The following is a 13,773-nucleotide window of genomic DNA, read 5'->3' as shown; positions in this document are numbered from 1 at the left end:
TACCTTTCACCTCATAATGCAAAGAGAAAACTACAGTAAAAATTCCTGCCTAATAGCAAGTAATTTTAAGTCTCTTTCCAACAAATCTTTCCCCACCATACCCAAATCTCTTCTGACCTTGTATTATTCTATTTTTGGGCTTTTAAGCTTAAGTTCCTTCTTCTAAGGTATTTCCTCTTTCGCATATTTTTTACAAGTTAAGAAAAATCTATAAATTAATGTATGCATTATGTTACACATGTAATATACAAATATATACATAAACATCTAAACAGCTGTAATCCTAATTTTGTAAGTTATCAGACACAATTTTCCCACCTTTCATATGAGGCAGTCAATGAAGGAATTGGCATACATATCACAGAACTGTAGACTTCTCTGTGTAACACTTGAAGTAAAAGTGCGAATTATAAGATGTAATGCAAGTTAACCTATGCCTAAACACTGCAGAAAGCTTCAAATTCTATAAAGACTGCTACAGCAGTTAGACTCAGCTGGCTTGCCACTAACAGTTGCTCTCAGATAGAAATGGCTGTCCTTTCACAATTCAGAGAAAATAGACTGCATCTTAGTTCTCTGAAAGACCAGTGCATCTCTCTTGAAGAACCACATGTACAAACAGTAAAATCCAAGAATATGTATTACTGCTATGTATGTCAAGTTATTTTGTTTCGCTAAGGATTGTCAAATCAGTTGAATTAAAGACTAGAAAATATCTTTACTATCTATATCTTAAGATTCAGCTCCTATTCCACTTGCTTGAAGAAAATATTATACTAATATCACATTAAAACAACACATTTTACTGATTAATGAATTTGCATAAATTATTGCAGCATTCCTCCAGTAACAAACACATGTGTAACATGAAATAAATCTTCAGCTGTCTTTCATTAAACTTTTTTATAATGCTGCATTTCTTAAAAATACGGGTCAATGCGGTATAGAAAATGAATTTGTATCCACCACTATTTCTTCAAAATATGAAGAGGTCACTGTTTAATGATTTTATTCATTAGAAGCATAAACAAGTATCTGTAAACTAGCATTTATCCTGTTATTGACTCATCTCTCCCTGAAAAATAAGTAAACAAGCTTTCCCAGCTTCTTCTCATTGTATCTAAGGACTTCAGAGTTTAAGTTCTCCACTGTTTGGAATTTCACAATATGCAGTGAGTTTTTCTTCAAACAGCACTTTTAAAATTCCTAAGAAGCAGAAAACAAATTTATGCAATCATCGTATTATTTACGATTTTCTTATCATCTTGGAACATTCTGGAATCGCCTATCTTTACATCCATTTTTTCAAAAGATATCGATGATATGGTTTCTTGACGTATTGATGATATGAGACTTTCTGTATGTTTACTTCTATCCAAGAAGCAGCCTCACATACCTATGTACAAAATTTCCATTTCAAGCATGGACCTGCTTTACTACAATAGGTGGTATTCACCTTCTCTGCCTTAAGAGATCCATTGCATAAGCAAAGCAGGCAAACATAAGGCAATAATCTAAGAGTGAGCATCTGGCCAATTTACCACACTCACAGTATAAATATATCATATGTATTTGAATTTTGTATGGGTATTTTTTAAAAAGTGACATTTTATGGAATTACAAGCTGTACATTTTCTGTCCACATTTGGATGACTAGAAACTGCCAGAACTATGCATAGCTTATCTTTTGCATATCTTTCTAAGGATTCTACACTCTCTTCACAGATATTCTGACAAAAAAAAAAAAAGAGATTTTATTAACAAAAGGAATATATTTGTCTTATATACTTGGGATACAAGTATATCACAATGTATTAAACTAAATTGTCTGTTAAGGCTGTTTAACCAAAAATCTAAGATTACAGAGAAAGGACAGTAGAAGTTTCATATGCAGGAAGTACCTTTAGCTCTGAATCTTACCTCCCACTAGTCCAGCTGAGTTAACTATACAGAATATGACTCTGATTCAAAAAAGCAATTAAATGCATGTTAAATACAAAATATGGTAGGTAGCCCCAAAAGGCAACAGAATCAAAAACTGATTTCAAAGAATTCTTTCTAAAGTTTCTCAAATAGTCTTGGGGTTCCCAACATATTAAGCTTCTCATATTGTATCTTTCAAATATTTTTCTGTTGAACTCAAGTAAGTCTTATGTACTTATCTGTCTTTCCCCTTTAAAATAAAAGAAGGTATCTGTGTAATTTTATAGTATTATGAGCTTATAAAAAACCTCTCATTGAACTACTATCTTAGCTTCTTAGTAAAGTTTGCCACTGTGAAGGAATCATAACCCATCTGTTTGGTTTAGTCAGCTGAAACAAACAGAAGTCATCTTTAAAAAAAAAAAAAAAAACTTGCCATGACTTTGGCTCCCCGAAATGGAGATAATTAATACTGTAGAGATCCATGTCTTCAGTGTGCCATGCAAATGTTGTTTTCCACATGCCGAAATAAAGATATGGTGTATTTACACCCTCGATTGCAATTCCACAGTCTTCTCCTACAACATCCAATATTGTATTAAGATGGGCAATATTCCACTCCTCAATACCCTGAAAAAGATACATAATAAAAATATTACTAAGCTTATAAAGCAATGCAATTTTATATAACAGTCCCAGTCAAAAGATATACACTTGATGTAGACTTTCAAAAGATAGTCTGTTTATACCTATTTGTAAGCACTTTAGAAGACAGTTCAAGTTACTAGAAAAATTCTCTTGACCTTAATCAGTATTAGATCAGGTTATAAGTCTGAGATGTTCAAAGCAGAGAATATAGAAAGTTCCTATCGAATTTACAATTTTATATCAAATCTAACATGGATTGAAACACCATTCTACATTCAAAAAGGTACACAAAAATAGAAACAATAGCTGCAGACAAAACCTTCAATGAGTTGATAGCTGGAAGCCACTAACTTTTACAGGACCTATCTATGCTTTTTTATTACTTACAAAGTAATACCAGATAGTAAGAAAAAATAGTTTAAAAAATTATTTTACATGTGTAAATTTACCATTTCTCTGCAAAGTATAAAAACTAACATGTTTACTTCAGATGTATTTCTAATCACAATGCTGTACTGCATAAGAAATATACAACAGAAGAAATCTATTGATTTCAGGGGATTTAAGCTGTTCCCCTATGTTATTCCCCATAAAACTCCTATATTAAAAGTCATTCATTAAGCAATATATGTAGCTTTTGTTGCACTTCATATTCAACTGCAAACTGCAATTCTAATTTCAGGTAATACAGCATGTAAGAGACAGTAAAACCAAGATCAAAGCTACAAAATTGAAGAGAAAAAATTAGACTTCATTATAACAGCAATTATTAGCACCTCCAGGGAAGACATTAGCTGGTGCTCAAGCCGTCAGAAAACCAAGAAATATAATCAAAACTATTAAAAACTCAATTCAGAGAAGTTTTATTGGGAAGACAGCCTCTAAGCACACTCTTAACCATGAGCTGCTCTGCCCAACCACTGAACCTATAGTTCTGGTAATCTTACTTGCATATGAACTGATGGCAGACTGCAGTCCTGATGCAGCCGATTAAGACTAAGTATGATGATATTTAATAGTTGGACAGCTGGAATAGTAAGAATACTGGTTAAAGCAAGAAGACAGGAAAATTTATTACTCTCAGTTTTGATTTGTTTTCTGAGATTTTTATGTCAAGCATGTTATTTAATGAAGCAGCTGGATTTGATAGACAAGAAGGTAACATCTGTATGAAGTTGAGACTTCTCACTGAAAAAAAACTTCTAATCACAGGCTTTGGCTATTTCACTTATTAAGAAATACTAAGTTATTTGGAATTTTACAAATGAGTAACAATGTTTATAGAATTGTTTCATTTCAGACAGCATTTTTTCTTCTTTTAAAATGGAAGCCTTGGGTTTGATGCATTTGTGAAACAAAAAGGCACTTGAAACTTAAAAAGTAAAAAAAATAAAATTTATATACTAATAAAAGAAAAAACACCAATCTGAACTCAAAATAATAGAGACTGATGAAATCTGCACCTTTCAAATAGAAAAACTGGCAGCACCAAATTAATATACCTGCAAAATAAAAAATTTGAAGCAATAATTTTTAAGTAATGAGTCCTCAAATTAATTTACAAATTTTAATTTTTAAATCACATGAAATTTATCTCTGTTTACAAATTTTGCAGTTCATTTAGAAAAACAAATTAATACAGCAAAGTAAGAGCAATGATTCAGCCACAGATACATATACTGGATTAGAAGAAAACAAGAAATACTTGTAAAAATGAACTGTTAACCTAGGTAGTAACTCTGACAGTGGCCAAATAGTGTAAGTATTGTAGTAATTTGCACTTGAAGGTTTCTGCAGACAGAAGTGTTATCTTTCTGTGTAACACGGGCTCTTTTACCCATTTGTCCCATCACAGCATGTCACCCATGTAAGCTTCTAGCAACCCTAACATCTTAAAATCTTAGTCTTCTACTAAGAATTAGGTCATAGCTAAGAGATTTTTTTTTTTTTTAACAACACAATTCATCCTTGCACACTTTTAAATTTTATCACAACTAGACACCAAGTAAACGCTTAGCCATCTACCCTCAAACAAAAGCAATTCCTACCATGGAGATCAATCCTAGAACAAATAACTTGCTTCAGAATACCAAACATACCAAATAAACAGTAACTACTTCTACACTCAAGACAGATGAGCTAATTCCTTTTCCTAACGACTTGGACAAGGATTCTTAGCTCAGAAGGAAATGTTCACTGAAACTGGCCAAAACACTAAAATCACACTGATTAATTTCAATTCCTCCTAAATTCCTTAGACTTAAAACAATAAATCAGTTTCATATTTATGCCCAGATTGTTACAAGTAATTATTACAAATTACTATTAAATATGTTACTTTACCTCAGAGATGTTTTTTTTATTATTCAAAACATTAGGTAAAATGCTTATACGATTTTAACATTATATATTGATTCTTATTTTTACAGTAGTTGTATAATCAGTTGTAGATGTAGCAATTGCAATGCACACTAAAAAGATCCCAGCTGTAAAAGTGCACTTTAATAGGTCAATACATAGCCATACTTCTCAAATTTTATTTAAAAGTATATTTTATTGAAAGTATATTTTTGCAGATTATGCTATATTTAATAACAATTGTTAGAACAGCAGTACATATATTACTTGACCACATCTATCTGGTAGTTTCTTACAAATACATTTAGACATTATAATCTAGTCAATGTTAAGAAAATACAAAATATTTATTCTCCTCAGAACATCACAGTACTACCAGAATATTATAATAATTTCAAAGGAATATGTCAAGATTCTGTTTCTAATTTATCCACAATTCTGATGGTAAATTCTTTTAAGAATACCTGCCATCACTGACAACTGTACCACACAATCCAATACCTAGCAAAATTTTACTTTTCAGTGATTTTCCTTCTATAAGATGACAAACAGGCCTCAAACACATCACCAACTACAGTTGTTGCTACACATACCACACTTACCTTGTACTTCCTTAGAGAAATATTGTAAGGTACATAGTAGTTTATACATAAGACTATTATTCCAATCTTCATTCATTTTGAAGTAATTCAAACTTAATGTAAATTACTATAAAGAGTTTTTATTACTCTCAACAGCCTTTGCATCTGCTTTTAATGCAATGTGGAGACAAAGTGGGACACTTGACAAGCATTTCTCATCTGAGTGCCTGCACACTTTGCAAAGAGTTGACCCATCATTTTCCCAAAAACACAAAGAATAATGTTTATCTCAGCACATTGGTAAAAAGTGAAATTCACAGTTGAAAGCTCCAATCTCTTTACAAATAAGAATATAAATGGCTTCAAGAGCAACAATGTTTTATTAATTTTTTTTAATACTTACAAAAGTAACATGATGCTAGTCTTTTCATTTTATTTAAACCAGAAATGAATGGTTCATGATTTCATAAAGAAATCATGAACATGATTTCTGTATGCATACATTATTACATACAATCCTTTTTCAGTGTTTAATTTTTCCTTTGATTATGTCACAGCTCCATTTCAGTATTAATCCAGTGAACAAGACATCAGTTGCACAACTATGATTGAAGAGTCCTTATGGCCAACCCCAAAAATACAGAGAAGTAAAAAACCTAATTAAGAGACAGAGTGAAAAGGAACACAACAAACATTACAGAAAAAAACTGTCTTGCTAACACACTCCTCTCTCCACATAGCCATGCAGTCACATCAATAAAGCTACTGCCAGGCTTTTACTGCACATTTAATGTCATTAAAACAGAGGAAGAAAAATGCTATGCACCAAATCTCTACCATAAACACACAGATTAGGAAATACAATCTCCCTTCTTAGATCGTTTTTACTTCTCATCATTTCTAAGGATACAGGCATTGCTTTTTAAGCCCCCTTTTGAAAGGTGGGCAAGTAGATTCTTTGGAAATCACACCAGAACCTAAATTACAGCTCACATTGATCTCAATTATGAGTAGATCAAGGAAAAAGACATTATAGAATAGAAGGAATAGAATAATTAGGTTGGAAAAGACCTTTAAGATCATCCAAAACCACCATGAACTTAACTTTGTCAAGGCTAAACCATGTTCCCAAGCGCCAGACCTACAGATCTTTTAAATATGTTCAGGGATGGTGACACAGGTAATTCCCAGGGCAAGCCTGCCCCAGAGATGGATACGACTTCCTTTCCATGAAAAAGCTTCTCCCAAAATCCAAAGTAAATCTTCCCACTGGCACAACTTGAGGCAGTTTACTTTAATCCTGTTCCTTGCTACTTGGGAGAAAAGGCCAACCCCCATCTGGCTACAACCTCCTTTCAAGCAGCTGTAGAGAGTGGTAAGGTGTCCTCCCCACCCTCCTTTCCTCCAGGCTAAACAACCCCAGCTCCTGCAGCTGCTCCTTAAAGGACTTTTACTCCAAAACCTTCACCAGCTCCAATGCCCTTCTCTGGACATACTCCAGCATCTCAATATCCTTCCCAAATTATGAGGCCCAGAACTGGACAATTGTGGCCTCACCAGTGCCGAGGACAGGGACAATCCCTGCCCTGCTCCTGCTGGCCACGCTGCTGCTGGCACAGGCCAGGTGCCATTGGCCCTCTTGGCCCCCTGGGCACTGCTGGCTCATGCTCAGCTGCTGTCACCAGCACCCCCAGGGCCTTTTCCTGTGGGCAGCTCTGCAGCCACTCTGCCCCAGCCTGTGGCACTGCCTGGGGCTGCTGTGACCCAAGGGCAGGACCAGCCCTGGCCTTGTTGTACCTCACACCACTGGCCTTGGCCATGATCCAGCCTGTGCAGATCCCTCTGCAGAGCCTTCCTGCCCTCCAGCACTCCCACCCAACTTAGTATCCTCTGCAAACTGACTGAGAGTACACTCATACGTATGCTCCCTACACCTTATACATGGGACAAGGTAGGAATTAGGAATTGTCCTGTTAGGAGAAATAAAACTAAGAGTAGAAAAATGAATGTAAAACATGTCTTTCAGACAGCAGCTGAGCAGAGTGGTGAGAGAGACACAAAACAGTATTTACACATGCTTCTTCCAAACATGGTTTTTCTCTGCAGAATAGCAGATACCATTGTCAGCACTGAAGTCAGACATGTTTTATGACTTTAAATCAGCCACTTTTCTTTGGAACTACTTTTGAAATCAAGTTGATTTCCACCCCTTCCCAGCAGCTAGGTCAGTCCACATAGGATCATGCCTTTTCTAGATTTTCCTACACAGACACTCTCCTAGAAAGCTGTCATTAAATGTAACATCAATTAGAATGCAAATAAAAGAATAATATTTCCAGCAAACCTTCAACCTTCTCAAATTATAGAATTTATTTTCTAAAAAGCTTTATAGAGCACACAGAACACTTGTTTTCACAGATTATTTCCTTATTTGTAAAGACTTAATCTGAGTTCAAAGCTGTCAAATAACAATTAAGACATTTTAAACAGATTCTGGAATAATCCAAATACTACAAGGGTAACATTGGATCATTGATGGCAGCTGTTAGACTTCAAAGTATGCACTTATAGCTTTGTTTCTTTATTTCTTTGTTTTCATTTGGGTTCGGGTTTTTAAGGGTCCTTTTTGGGTTTTTCTGGGTTTTTTTTTGTCAGTGCCTTTTTCTGTTTCATGTAACACAGCCTTTAGAAAATTTTGCCTTATCTTCCAAATCCCTCAGAATTTATCATCCTGTGGTCTAAAAAAGCAAATACTACAAAATCTGTAATTTCTCTGGCACAAAGCCAACAAGGTGCTGGATTTCACAGACAACAATAATGTTTTTTAATTTATCTAAATAGTCAAATTAAGGTTCCATCATGCTTGAGATACAAATGTCTCAATAAAAAATTGATTGACACCAAGTAGAAAATAAAATGTAATCAGTAAACCGTTAAACTGATTTACAGAGCACAGCAGTATTTCTCATGGATTTCGATGGCCCACATATGCGTATGTGTCACATTTTCCTTAGATTCTTAGTAGATTTTACCTGGAATTCTGTCTGATATTTATCTTAAGTGTCAGATATTTACCTTAAGTGTAACACACCATTTACTACAATATGTATTTCATAAAAAGTAAGCATTTGTTTTGTTTCTTGCAAATAAGGTGCCATGACAAACTAATCCCACCATACGCTTTCTCCTGAATGCTGCCCAAAATGTCAGTGAGTTGTGTTCATCTCCTCTTCCCAAATAATCACAATCCTGAAGGAAACTGAATGAAGACATGAGAACAATCTCCAATTTCAAACAAAATCTAAAAGATCCTTCTTAATACGATCTTCAAGCACTGCAACATGATATTTCATTAGCAGTGCAAGTACACCATCTGCTGGCCAAGAATTAACTGCAGCAAAATTATTCTGAGAGACAACATATTGATCAGCAGCATCATAACTTTCCCACCAATGCTTTGGTACCAGAGTGTATCTCTTCTTTTCCTCTATGCACCAAGTGGGCTGTACACCAGCACCTGGCTGTCACATTAAGTGCTCAGTCTGTTCACATTCCTTAATGTCAACTCCTTTCACATTTCTCCTTAGTTATTTATTTTTAAATTGTATACATTTTATTATAGGCACCAAGGTTTCTTTATTCTACTTTTTATGTTTTATTTCCCAGTCACTGCAACTTTCAGTGCTTTGTTTCCTTCTCCTATGCATTTAATATCTGAGTTAGGGTCCCTAAATGCTGCTTTTTTCATTTTCCTCTTTGCTTTTATTTGACCTCCCCCTTCCTTATCTTTCCAAGAGTGTAATTCTGTAAGAAGGATATCTCTGACCTTCTCTTTGACTGATCAACACTTTCAAATTGGATATTGCATTCATTCTCTTTTCTTTGGAAATGTTGTTCATGCAAGAGCAAACTAAGATACTCAATACAAAAAAAAACACAATCCAAAAAAAGCATACATTTGTAAAAAGTTATACCATAAAGCAGTATCTGCCAACAACAAAGACAGAAAGATTAGAGAAGAAAAAGGGCAAATTTCTGTTTCTTGAAACACTTTTTCTGTGTCTTGTCTTGGTCTTCACAAAGCAACAGCCACCCAGAATGTCTCTCCACAGAAACATTCCAAATTAGAATCTTCAATTATTTTCTAAACAATTTCTTAAAGCAGCTATGTGGACACACAAGGGGATTTGAAAATGCTTTCTCTAAATGACATACCATTGGACATTCTTAGCTGTCATTAAAAGATCACATAACTCAGTGCAAAAACTGAATTGCCTTCAGCCATACTGGCTGACTGTATTTATCTCTGGACAGTCTTGAATTTGTCTTCTGTGAAATTGTGAAACACCAGGAGAGCCTCAGACCATCTGCCACAACAAAATCATACATTTTTTTCTAATTATTGAAAAAGGTAGTTACATGGAACATTAAATAACCCAAGAACTTCACATATGGTACTTTCTTTTCATACAAGTTTGTTCTGTAGTTTTTAAATCCTCAAATCTTTTCTGAAATGGAAATATATCTTCTCTTAGTCTCATTATTGAAATAATCCTTTAGTAATCTAGTTCCTGTCTTCCTTACATAGCCTAATTTATATCAATGGATACTTGTAATTCTTGATAATGAAATCTGTTTTAAAAGTCCCTTTATTATCCATGGAGATCTTGGCAAGTAACCAGGAAAAATAATTTCCTCAGGAAATTATTGATTTCCTAAAAGGTAAACAGTAAGTACATTTCCAGGAAACTGCAGACATTCCAAGCATGAAGTACGGCTACCAATATTCCTTAGTGAAGAGATATAAAAGTAGCCATCTTTTAATTTCAAAATAAAACTTAGTTAAAATATCTCTAAGTGTCCACAGATACAGACAGAAAGCCTACAAACTAGAACATTAATAAACAATTCAATAAGTAGGAAGAAATCTCAAAGTTCTGGAGAGTTTGAAGTGAAGAAAGAGAAGAGTCATGATTAGGAAGAGTAGCAATATTCTACTGCCTAAGGACAGAACTGTCTGACTCTAGCAGATGTAGAGTTAATTTCAACCTTGGTTGAAGGCTTTAAGGAGTAACAAAAAGATTTCAAAAGACAGAGTCTCAGTCACAAAGCAAGAGTGTATCCTCTAAGTAGAGTACCCTTGAAAAGAGGGCTGGAAGGGATAAACTTCATAAAAAACTAAGCATACTTCATCATAAATGCTCCCATTGATATCTGCTCCATAAATTGGTGCCACAAAAGTCAAGTTCTTCCAGTATTTACGCTCCAGATCTTCATAGTCTACATATCTTGGAGTGCGGTATCTGCAGAGAAAGAGGCAAAGGTTCATCACCGTCTTTCAACAACCGCCTCTACAATGAACTATACTTCTATGCCACGGACAATAGACTACGGTATGAACATTCAAGATGAAATCACTTTATTTCAAATTCTCTGAAACAGAAGAATTACCGGTTGTCCTGAATTCTTGGTTTCATGATCACCCATATTGTGGGAACCTCCTAACTGACAGCTACAGTAACTAAAGTCATCCACCAACCCACACAGTATTTGCTTCAGTCCCTGCAGTAAATCAGCCCATCTGCTAACCATCCTCAGTCTGAGCTCCTCCCTTTTATTTCTCTTCTGTAAAAAGACATATGGAAAACACAATTAACAAGTATTTCTACTTTTCCTATCTCACTACCAGCTCTGCAAAGACTCAGATAGGTCCTGTACAAGCTTGTCTCAGAACAATATAAACTAACTCAGCCACGCAGCCCTCACAGGCAAAACCAATACTTTCTTCTGTTCTTCCTGCCCCAGAAAAACCTTTCAAGAAAAGCTGTTGTTTCAAACACTGATACAAAAAAAAAAAAAAAAAAATCTACAATGCAGAGAAAAGAAATATTTAAGGGAACATTTCTTTTTACTCATTTATAACAGCACAACATACATAACACACATGCTTAAATATACTTATGGAAATACTTTTGAATGGTTACTCGTGTAACCGTTTAAAATCTTGTGGGAACAACACCACAGAAACATCTATCAATAGCTTTGCCTCAGGATCCTTTGTCAGACCTCTGTACTTCCATATTTAAGTCTTCAGAAAAGAGAACTTACTCCCCCATTAGTGCAACTCTGAGAGCTGCAGTTTCACAGTAGAACTGCCAGTATGCTCCACTTGAACAACTGGAAAGAAAATCCAAACATACAACACTGAGACCAAATACATTTACATCATGTAGTAACTCTGAACAGAGACTAAAAAAAAAAAAAAAAAAAAAGCAGCAAAACACATCTTAACCAAAACATTCTCAACAAGAGAATTGTTTTATTATTTTTAATGATAGCTCCAGAAGTCAGACTGTATTTCTGCTGAGCCCTGAGTAACATGCATACATGAACTCCTCCTATTTCCCAGAGGTCAAGCAGAGAAGCACTTTGGTTCAATGGAGAGAGCTGCAAATGTCTACACAAATAAAAGATGAAATGCATTAGACTGAGTACACATGATACTTTTAAAGGCAACTGTGATTTCATTTAGATGGCCCTTCTCTCTTACCCAAAGGAAACAGGCAACATCCTAATTCTCAAGAAGAAAGTCTTTAACAGAGAAGTCTTCTCCTTTAAGGAAAAAAATTATTTTTATGGGAGTACAGAGGCTCTCAGCTACTTGATAGTTTAGGAAATATTGACTGCTGTAACAGTATCATAGAATGTTATGTGACACATTTTCTCAAGAGCAGCGACAAATATTTGGAAAGACCTACAGCTAGTTATAGACGAGAAGTCCCCCCAACTGTTCTACATTTGCATGCAAAATTAAGTTTCCATCTGATTTCAGTAAAAACCATAAAAATTGAAATCAGAAACAGTTCCAAAATATATTCCATGACAAATATAATAAACTTAACAAACACTATGATACACATTAAAAACTTCCCAAAATTTCTGCATTAGTTAATTATTTTAAGAAATTAGTGTACCTCAATTTATTAGGTGTTAATAAAATGTAAACTTCAACATCTATGAAAGAGAATTATTGAAAATCACATCAAATACCATATAGGTCTTATGATTTACTCTCACCTCTAATATTTACTAAACAAATAATTTCAAGAACTACAAAATAGGTTCCCATTTCCAATTACCAAAGAAACAATAGTGTGCACTGTTACATTGTGCTCATGGGCACTCTGTGCCCCCTTCCCCGGGACCCTGTAACTCTGATCAAGATAACCCTGGACTCTCCTTCCTGCCCCAACAGGGTTAGCGGAGAGCCAGAGAAGCCCACCCTGTCCAAAGTCTACATAAACCCCTGACATTTCTCTTTTGCCCTGCTCTCCCCTTGGACATCACAGAATAAAGAGAGCTGAACCAACATATATCGGGGTAAGAGCCTCTTTTGGAAATCTTTGCCATCTCCCGATATTCCTCCCCTCAAAGCCTCAGATCACTGGGCTAGCCTGATAATTCAGGAGGCTGTGAGCGGGGGAACGTCAGTGCACTAAACTTGATTTTGCACAAGTAATATATATGTGCTATTCTTTGTAATCGGGGGGGAAAAAAATGTTGTCAGTTTTGCACTATCATGAAGGCATGGATGCTGTGGAATATTTGGCAAGAAGCCTCCTTAAAAGCTTTAGATGGCCTTCAAACTAAGGGAGTATTACCTTTCCTCATTCAAGTATCTTTTCTTTCTAAGATCCTTTGACTCATCTTCCAGAAACCACTTCCGCTCAGTTTTGATGAGACAGTCAAGTAAAATATATTCTTTTTATGTGGCCAAAATGACAGGCAAAACTTCTTTCTATCAATTCCCTCTTCTTGGAATGCTCAACAATTTGAAACATTTCAGTACAGTGCCCAGCCCTTTACAAACTTTTTCCCCTCTGCCATGATACCCATAATGCTGACATTCATTATATACCACTGAGTTCTCTTAGATTAATGCAAAAGCTTCTGGATTGATTATAAAAGATACTGGAGTTTTCAGAATTACACAGTGATAGGCCATTCTAGTATCTAGGAATTAAACATTAATAGGTGTAATCAAATTAAAACTCAGACACACATCTGTATCATCTTCACTATTTTCTACATCTTCTGGAAGAGAAAGGGAAAAAGGTAGAGAGAAAAAAATCACATCTCAGGTTTTTCAGATGCTTTCTTGCTGCCATGGTATCAGATGCTTTCAACAAAAAACTTAAACAATACTCACACTGTGGTACCCTTCCATACCTTGAGAAACAGGAAAAAATGTAAAAGGAATCAC

General features: G+C 35.0%; 1 protein-coding gene across 8 annotated transcripts in view; it reads right to left on the bottom strand.

The window, feature by feature from the left end:
- KDM4C (lysine demethylase 4C) overlaps positions 1-13,773 on the bottom strand; it is a 247,931-nt gene that overhangs the window by 212,913 nt on the left and 21,245 nt on the right. For 7 of the 8 annotated variants that reach the window (XR_005978292.2, XR_012052985.1, XR_012052986.1 and 4 more), the window contains exons 4-5: positions 10,699-10,813; positions 2,360-2,553 (exon numbers count right to left, since the gene is read on the bottom strand). Coding sequence is in view for 5 of the 8 variants with exons in the window: in XM_030259016.4 (XP_030114876.3) it covers positions 2,360-2,553; positions 10,699-10,813 (309 nt within the window). In the remaining 3 variants the exon portion in view is untranslated. The remainder of the gene's footprint in view (positions 1-2,359; positions 2,554-10,698; positions 10,814-13,773) is intronic. The other variant, XM_030259019.4, reaches the window with a different exon arrangement.

The sequence above is a fragment of the Taeniopygia guttata genome, chromosome Z (assembly GCF_048771995.1).
Source record: "Taeniopygia guttata chromosome Z, bTaeGut7.mat, whole genome shotgun sequence".
NCBI lineage: Eukaryota > Metazoa > Chordata > Aves > Passeriformes > Estrildidae > Taeniopygia > Taeniopygia guttata.
Note: the sequence above shows the minus strand (reverse complement) of the source record. Positions and strands in the feature narration are given on the sequence as shown.